At 38.7% G+C, this 9,707-nt stretch overlaps 1 protein-coding gene across 1 annotated transcript in view; it reads left to right on the plus strand.

Moving 5' to 3' along the window:
- The window catches only part of DCTN4 (dynactin subunit 4), a 41,504-nt gene extending 34,291 nt beyond the window's left edge, over positions 1–7,213 (plus strand). The window contains exons 11-12 of the mRNA XM_023514484.1: positions 1,312–1,409; positions 4,567–7,213. Of these exons, the coding sequence (XP_023370252.1) occupies positions 1,312–1,409; positions 4,567–4,780 (312 nt within the window). The 3' untranslated portion in view covers positions 4,781–7,213. The remainder of the gene's footprint in view (positions 1–1,311; positions 1,410–4,566) is intronic.
- The last annotated feature ends 2,494 nt before the right edge of the window (positions 7,214–9,707 follow it).

The following is a 9,707-nucleotide window of genomic DNA, read 5'->3' on the forward strand; positions in this document are numbered from 1 at the left end:
AAAAAAAAAACAAAAAACTGATGAGCTGTTTCAGATATATCAGAAATTACAGGGTGTCTCTAAAATTGCCATACATAGGGAAAATGGGAAATTGTAGCTAAATATACTTTTATTTACAAAATATTCATTTTTACATAATTTTACAAAGAGGTGGCCAACACATAGAGAATATTTTGTAAATACTTTATAAAATTTTGTAATAGGCTCAGCACTTGTAGCTCAGCGGCTAGGGCACCGGCCACATGCACTGGGGCTGGTGGGTTCAAACCCAGCCCTGGCCTGCCAAACAACAATGACAGCTACAACAACAGCACCACAAAAAATAGCCAGGTGTTGTGGCGGGCACCTGTAGTCCCAGCTTCTTGGGAGGCTGAGGCAAGAGAATCACTTAAGCCCAAGAGTTGGAGGTTGCTATGAGCTGTGACACCACGGCACTCTACCAGGGCAATATAGTGAAACTCTGTCTCAAAAAATAAATAAATAAAAATAAAATTTTGTAATGAATATTTTGTACCTTTATGGTACATTTAGCTACCATTTCCCATTTTCTCTATGTATGGCAACTTTAGGGGCAACTTTTGGGACACCCTGTATAAAGAATACACCACCATCTCCATTTCACCCCTTCTTTATTGCCACCAGGGTGATCTCATGTATTCTCTGTCCCTTTAAGTAATAAAGCACATACTCAGGTACACTCCATCCCCTTATGTAATAAAACCTTAAAGACATAATTGAAGCCCCAAAGAAGTAAGCACTCACTTAACTTTATTATTTCCCTTAATTTCTTTGATCTTTTACTAGAAATGTCTTTAATCCTAAACATTATTGGGGTGGGTTGTTTTTGAAACAGTCTAACTCTGTTGCCCCAGGCTAGAGTACCATGGTATTAGCCCAGCTCACAGCAACCTCAGACTCCTGGGTTCAAGCAATCCTCCTGCCTCAGCTGCCGAGTAGCTAGGACTGCAGGCATCTGCCATGACATCTGGCAAATTTTCTGTTTTTTAGAGGTGGGATCTTGGTTTTGTTCAGGCTGGTCTCGAATTCCTGAGCTCAAGCAATCTGCCTGCCTCAGCCTCCCAGAGTGCTAGGATTACAGGCATGAGCCATTGCACCTAGCCCTAGGCAGTGTTTTCAAACAGTATATAAAACACTATATTAGTAGTATAATGGTATAATGCTGTATATTTCCTGAAACTTTCTGCTTGCTTCCATATGTCCTGATCAGTGTAATGCTTTGCTATGTTCCATTGAATAAATGTCCTACAACATGCCGACTCCTAAGACAGGTCTCTGTGTATTGCTCTCCAGGTGGTGGTACCTCCCAAAGAGCTGGTTTTAGCTGGTAAGGATGCAGCTGCAGAGTATGATGAGTTGGCAGAACCCCAAGACTTTCAGGATGATCCCGAGTGAGTAAGCTTTTTGTGATTCCCCCATACCACATTTGGCTAATAGAAAATGCCTACTTATATCCCAGTTTTCTTATCTGGACTTTTTATTTTTATTTATTTATTTATTTATTTATTTTGCAGTTTGGGGGCAGGCAGCATTTGAACCCGGTACCTCCACTACATGGGGCCTGCACCATACTCCTTTGAGCCACAGGTGCCACTCTTATCTGGACTTTTTAAAATAACTTTTTTTTTTTTGGCAGTATTTGGCCAGGGCTGGGTTTGAACCCGCCGCCTCTGGCATATGGGGCTTGTGCCCTACTCCTTTGAGCCACAGGTGCCACCCTAAAATAACTTTTTTCTTTCTGTTTCTTTTTTTTTTTTCTTTCTGTTTCTAAAAATAATTATTGTCAAAAGTTTGGGAAGTTTATGTGAAACCATGAAGAAAATAAAATTAGCCAACTACCAGAGATAAGCAATCCTTAACATTTTGCATTTGTCCTTCCAGATATTTCTTCCATTTGGGGGATCATTCTGTAAACACAGTTTTTTAGCCTTTGTTTTTTACTTAAATAAGTTTTCCTGTAGAAATACCACTTCCTGGGTAAAGAACCATTGCTGGAGTAATGCCCTCAGAAATCACAAGCAAATAGGAAGCTTCACAAGTCACACACCAATGGGGGTTCAGGGACTGACCTCACCAATGTTTTGTTTTTGTATGTTTTGTTGTCCTGCATAAACAAATGTACTGGGGGAACAAATCAGTGTGGGCTATTCCCTGGCCCTACCCTTTGGGGATGTGACTGTGTTAAGAGAGTAAAACTCTTCTTTCCCTAGGCTTCTAGTCTCCCTTTAGCTATTGATAGAACCTGACAGGGAGCCAGCCTACAAAGCAGAAGCGGATTTATCAGAATCATGTCACAAAGCATGATACAGAAGCGTGGGCTTGGAGCTGAAAAACAATAGCTTAATAAACTAGCACAAGGAACACTTAAATGATCAAATGTCTCCTTCAGCAAGATATTGGAGAGAGACATACCATGGGATGGGTTAGAAAAATAAAGTGAAGACTAAGGTAAGATTAATGCAGTAATGATAAAACTTGAGTTAATTTCAGAAAGCCCCAAGTCAGGTATTGTGTTGTGTTGTGATTTTTTATTCTATAGCATTCCAGACCCCACCCCCAGAGGATCTTTTTAGCAGGCCTACCTGATAACCAGAAATCTGAATTTGTTTTTAAAAAAGCTTACAAAATGTCAGTGGTTGCCTGGGAAATTAAGTATAAAAAAGACTTAGTTCTCTCTTTTTACTTCCCCTCACCCCAGGATTATAGCAAAAAGGATCGTTTTACTATTTTTTTGAATAGTAATAGTGTTTGAATTTTTTTAACGTGACTCATATAAATCAAGAGTTCGGTTATATAATACAAAATGTAGTGAGTTAGTACAATACAAAATGTTTTCTCAGAAATCCTTGCTTTATATGGGTCCTTAAAATTACATTAATTAAGTATAGAAATTTGTTAGGCCAAGGTAAACTGCTAGGAAGATCATCTGAGATATCAAATTTCAGTCTAAAACATTAATTTTTAATTCAACATGTTAATATGTTGTTTAGCATCCTCATTTATAAGTGAAATATATTTGTAATTTCCCTTTTACAATAATATATTTTCTCCAATTTTAATATCAGGTGTATCCAGATTAAGTAGAATGATTTTGAAGTATTTCTTTTTCTATTGTCTGTAAGATTTGGTATGATCTGTTTTTTTTGAAATTATCTTTTATTTATAAATATTAGTTGTCTATTTTTTTTGAGACTTTGGAAAAAACAAAATAAGTTAACTGATCAAAGTATTCTATAATAGACATACTTCTATCTGACAATGTGAATGTTACTTTCTTTGCATTATTACTATTATTTATTGCAGCAATCATCTGATTTTTTTTCTGAATGTATTTATCTTCTTTCATTCTTTATGAGTGAAGTCCTTATGATACAGCATAAGGACTTCACTCAGTCCTTATGATAAATATTATTTATCATAATATTTATCACTCAGTCCTTATGATAAATATTATTATTGTCATTAAATTTAGCCTTTTAATTCTGTGAAGGCAAAAGTGGAAACCTAATATACACATGTATATGTAAGAAAAATAAAAAATAATAATAATTAAAAAAATTTTTCAGTCTAATTACCTGATAGTTTAAAGCTGATTTAATTATATTTCACGTTGTTTTGTGTTATAGAACTTTCAGATTTCTGAAAATTAACACTGTATAAAATGTTAATGTGTAATTCTAGTAACTTTTCTTAGAGTAACTGAGTATCATTTGGATAGTAGATCAAATTCTGTTTATCTCATTGCCCTTTTACTTTTCGAAGCTATGTTGTTAAAGCACAAACTTCAAGGCATACTAGAGAAAACAAATAGAAACCCCAATTGAAAAGATTTTTCTACACTAAAAATCTCTAATTTACATAAGTTATTTACAAAAACACTGATTTGTGGTGTTCCAGAAATTCTCTCAAAGCTTTGAGTTATTAAAACTTTCCATGGTGTCATTTATACATGTATCTTGACAAAAAATACTACCACATCTGCACAAAGATAAAGGCAAGTGATAAAAAAAATTGGCCAATAGCCTTTATGTACAATAATCCACAGGCCACATTCAGACAACTTGAGGATAGTTTTGCTTATCTGTGGTGTCCGATATCAAGAAAGGTATGCATGGACCTTTTCTTTTGCTCATCAGCCATCATTAATATTTGCGTATTTGATGTGTGGCACAAGATAACTCTTAGTCTTTCAATGTGTGACAGAGAAATAAAAGGTTAGGCATCCCTGGATACCAATTATGGGAAATATGTGATTTGAATACTGAATACTGTTACATGCAATGTAGATAATCTGTGTACACCAATGTGGAAAGATGTTTTTAGTAAACAGAGTGAAAAAAGGTTACAGAACATTATATTCCATTTGTGTAGCTTAAAAAGGCATAAAAATATGAACTCATAGAAAAATATCTGGTAGGTTAGGAACCATAGGATTTACAGTTTTTCTCTGTATGCTGATGGGAAGAATAAGGGGATAGATTTTTAACTGTAAATCTTAGTGGTTTGGCTGGCTTTTGATCTAAAACTGCGCTTTTTTCCTTCCCATAGCATTATAGCCTTCAGAAAGGCCAACAAAGTGGGTATTTTCATCAAAGTTACCCCACAACATGAGGAAGGCGAAGTGACCGTGTGCTTTAAGATGAAGCATGATTTTAAAAACCTGGCAGCTCCCATCCGCCCCATTGAAGAAAGTGACCAGGGCACAGAAGTCATCTGGCTCACCCAGCATGTGGAACTCAGCCTGGGCCCACTTCTCCCTTGAAAGGTTTCACTGCCAGGCAGATCCCAAAGGACAGTGTTACCATAAACCTGTGTGAAAATGTGGAAGCCACTTAGGCCTTGTTTATAACAATGTACCCATGCACTACTGAATCCTGTTCCTAGGAAAGTGGGAGGAGAGGCCAGACATTAGGAACACAGGGTAATTGCTGTGCTCCTCTTGTTGTCACCTCTGGTGACACTGGTAAGTCTGTGTCTCCCTCACTGAGCCCTGCACGTTGAATAACAACAGTATAGTTCCATCCCAGGAAAGGGAATGGCTGTTCCTTGGAGTGGCATTAGATTCATCACCTGAGAAACTGACAATACTACTCTTAATCTGATCTCTCAAAGGATCACAGTCTCACAGAAGAAACTTAAAAATAACCCAAAGGTGGATCTGCTATTAATGATCCAGCATTGGTCTCAATGTACCAACTGCTCTCTGCTATTAAGTATAATCTAAGCAATCTAAAACATATCCCTTCACTTGCCTCATGACTTCCATTTCGCCATGTATTTCCATTTGACAGAAGTGTAGGATTGTCATAGTGTCTTTAGCTGTGTGATTGGAAAAACCTGTGAAATTCTTAAGGCGCTTTCATTTGCTCTCTTCTGAGTGAATATGTATAGGACATTTATTAGTTGCTCTTAAATTCTTTCCCACTAGACTATGGAACTTTTTCATTTAAGAAGAATTTGAGAAGCAGGCAATTACATGTCATGCAAGGGGGTAGCAAATTCCATTCATTTAACTATTGCCACAATATCCAGGGATTATGCTGCCACGGGGGCAATCTTTGTCTTACTTTCTACCCCTTCTCCTCTTCTCTGCCTCTTTAACTCAGTAAGTTGTCCTGAGTATTTGGGACCTGGGAAGAGCCCAGAGAAAACCTAAGTGAATGTATTCGCTTCTGGAATGCAGAAAAGATTTTAAAATGCTAGATTTTTTTTTTAATTTTTTTTTCTAATGCTAGATTTTTAGCATGCTCTGAACTAACGTTCTTTCCACTGATTTGAAGGGGAAGTTAACTGTTACAATCTCTCGAATCCGAAACTGGATATTAAAAGAACTTTTCCCCTGTCATATGGTGAGTCAGATAAGACCATTTTGATTGTAAACCATAGAATAGGTCAGCAAGTAGCCCAGAATGCTGGCCTACCAGCAGACATGCTGTTTTCACATGGTGTCTAGGAGTTGGGTTGCTAATCACAATTTCTGGGATGTTTTCTAAAGTGACAATTGACAAAGTAGACCACCAGCTATACCATGTTTCTGTAAAAAGTATTGTTAGTGGCCAAGGGACTTTTGAAAATAGAAATTTCCTGTTTATCCTGGTTTTGCTTTAAGTCTTTATTCTACAAAAAAGAAAAAATAAGGTATTTTGTAATCTAGAATACAGACAGGACATAGTCCTTGTCAGCTCCCTTGAAAGATAAAAATATTTAGGAAGCTTTTGAAAAACACTAAAGTGTATTGTAAAGGTCAAGCCAATTTTATGAAACAATATTCCCACAGAGTAATATATATGCTGCAGTGTAAGAAAAAAAAACACTCATCAAACTATGGTAATTAACAAGGTTTAGCCTCTTAGGAGCTGGGGCAGGGGCTGATTACAAGTTTGCACATAATAGAAATAGTTTTTTAAGTTTCTGTGATCCACCCCCCCGCCCAGAGTGTCAAATTTTATTTCACTACCTGCTAGATAGAGCCTACTGTGAACCTGCTGTTCCATATTTTCCAGTGGAGGAAATGAGCGTCAAAGTAGAGAATAGCTTCGTATGTTTACACGTGAGCGTAGGCTACACACAGTTGTATGTCATGCATTTATGGCATGTAGCTGATATTTGTTCCCAAAAGTAATAATGTTGAAGTAATGGGTCTTATTGCTCTCACATGACACAGAAACACAAAAACACTTTTGATCATAGAAATTTTTTTTTCTTCAGAAGCCAAATTAACTTGCAGAGTAACAGAGCTATTAAACCATTAAACATTGGTTTAATGTTTCCTCAAACAAGGTTTTAGTGCAAGCTGGGAGTCTGTGTATTCATAGAAATGGTTCAACACCTGCAGCTGGTGAATTGGGGACTATATTTGTTGCCTTTTTTATATTAAATCAGGTGCAAGAATTTTAATGCTAGTCAGTGTGCACCACCGTAGAGAGTTAGATGCTGTTAGCACTAGAAACTACAATTTTGGAAACTTAAGGCTTAAGTTAATTTGGATTTGTGATTTGATTCACCCACTAATGTTTTCTTTTTGTTTAAAGTGCTTATAGGCATAATGAGCTAAATGTCAAGTGTTATTTGTGAAGAAATATCCTTTTTGGTCCATTTTGGGAATGGAAGGCACTCCTTGATCTTTATGAATGACAGGTTACTGTTTTGCCTTATTGCTTAACTTAATGTAGTGAAATAAAGCAGACAAAGCTTGGGTGTGTCTTTTCTTTGGTTTCATGAAGTTGAGTTATACATAGCCTGGCTCAGCCAAAAGATGGGTGTAATTAAGAAAATTGATGTAAGTATCAGTGGGGCAAGTTCCCTTCTTCTGTTAATTTTTTTTTTTTTTTTTTTTTTTTTGAGACAGAGCCTCAAGCTGTCCCCCTGGGCAGAGTGCCGTGGCATTACAGCTCACAGCAACCTCCAACTCCTGGGCTCAAGCGAGTCTCCTGCCTCCGCCTCCCAAGTAGCTGGGACCACACACGCCTGCCACAACGCCCGGCTATTTTTTTTTTGGTTGCAGCCGTCATTGTTGTTTGGCGGGTCCAGGCTGGGGATTCGAACCTGCCACCTTAGGTGTACATGGCTGGCACCTTAGCCGGTTGAGCTATAGGCGCCGAGCCTCTTCTGTTAATCTTTAAGTGAACTATGCTAAAACCTCATAGCAGGTTTGTTTGTTATAACATATGAGTAGATGTTGCTTTCAGTTCCTTACATACATGTTCTCAGAATCATTATATAAATGTTGTCATAGACCTCTAACAGCTTTGATCGAGGGTGGTTGCTTCTTAAGATATCCTTTGAGGCTCGGCACCTTTAGCTCAGCAGCTAGGGTGTCAGCCACGTACACTAGAGCTGCTGGGTTCAAACCCAGCCCGGGCCTGCCAAACAACAATGACAATTACAACAAAAAAATATCCAGGTGTTGTGGCGGGTGTCTGTAGTCCTAGCTACTTGGGAGGCTGAGGCAAGAGAATCACTTAAGCCCAAGAGTTTGAAGTTGCTGTGAGCTGTGGCACCACGGCACTCTACCAATGGCGACATAGTGAGACTGTCTCAAAAATAAATAAATAAAAGATACCCTTTGAAATACACAAAATGGCCTAACCTCCACAGTGGCCACTCAACCATCTTCATCTGTGAGAGGTCAAGGACCAAAAATAACTTGGAAACCAAACCAAACTTGGAAACCAAAAATTACTTGGAAACATGAATGAAAGCAAACCAGAGTCCAGGTTCTATGTGGGAAATGTGGCCCTTATTTCCACTTGGGTGTGAGTGAGCAGAGTCTGAGAAAGGAGTCAGCACGTGGGTTAAGGTGGATGGGAATTTAAAGGAGTCAGCACGTGGTCAGAGGGGTAGGAGTTGGTATATTCACTCTTTCCTGGGTAGGACATTCATGGTACTCATTTCTTCCTGGGAAGGATGGTTCTATTTGGGCAGATCCCTACATTTGACTCTTATTAATCTATACCTTCATAACTTCTTCTTTCATAACCTTCTTTCCCTCCTGTTCCTGTAGATAAATTATTCATACTCCTATTTGAAGCCAGGCCCACCTTTTTTTTTTCTTTTTTTTTTTTTTTTAGAAACAAGGTCTTGATCTGTTACCCAGGCTGGAGTGCAGTAATACAATTATAGCTCACTGCAGTCTCAAATTCATGGGCTCAAGGAACCCTCTCACTTAAGCCTCCCAAATAGCTAGGGCTGCAGACATGTACCACCATGCCTGGCTAATTTTTTTTAATGGGGTCTGGCTATGTTGTCCAGCTTGGTCTTGAATTCCTGACCTCAAGTGGTCCTCCTGCTTCAGACTCCTAAGTAGCAGCCCCACCTCTTAACACTAATTCTCATCCTCTTTACAGATAATGCACCAGGAATTTTCCCCTTCTTTTCAGCAGCCATGTTATCATTTCTCTCATCTTAAAAAAAAAAAAATTGACTTCCTCAGCACCACCCCATTTTTCCACTCTTACTCTCTTTGCAGAGAAATTCCTAATGCTTTTCCAGTTCCTCCTCGCATTCTCACCTTAACCTATTCCAGTTAAGTCCTCACTCCCATCACTTGGTCAAAGATACTCTTGTCAAGATCACCAACAATTCTCTCTTTAGCTGTGTGATATTTTCATTAGCATCTGACAATTGAGCTCCCCCCCCCCTTTTTTTTGGCCGGTGCTGGGTTTGAACCCTCCACCTCCAGCATATGGGGCCAGCACCATACTCCTTTGAGCCACAAGTGCTGCCCTGAGCTCACTTCTTGAAAGTCTTTACTTGGTTTCAGAACACACACACACCTGGTTTTCCATCTACTTCACTGGAAACTTTTCTTCCCTATTCTTTGCTAGTTCTTTCCTATCTTCCTATTATATTTGTTTTTTCTCTACGCTCACTTTTAATCTCACCCAGTTTTCAGGGGCAAGGATGCTGAGAAAAAGATCCATTCCTAAGGTCCAGGCACCAGAGTGACTAAAGCCTGAAGCTGAATTGAAGAACAACAAAGAACCCCTTTACCCCTCCCCCAGTACCCAGCCTAGCAAGCAGCTAGTAACAAGCATCAGTTGCTGGGGGATGGGCAAGCGTATAGAAAGGCCACCACTGTGTAGGTATGCAGGATAGAGGATGTGAAATCTTTGGTACATTAAAGATTACTACAGGGCAGCGCCTGTGGCTCAAAGGAGTAGGACGCTGGCCCTACATGCCAGAGGTGG

The sequence above is a fragment of the Otolemur garnettii genome, unplaced genomic scaffold, assembly GCF_000181295.1.
Source record: "Otolemur garnettii isolate 467f Iridium unplaced genomic scaffold, OtoGar3 scaffold00003, whole genome shotgun sequence".
NCBI lineage: Eukaryota > Metazoa > Chordata > Mammalia > Primates > Galagidae > Otolemur > Otolemur garnettii.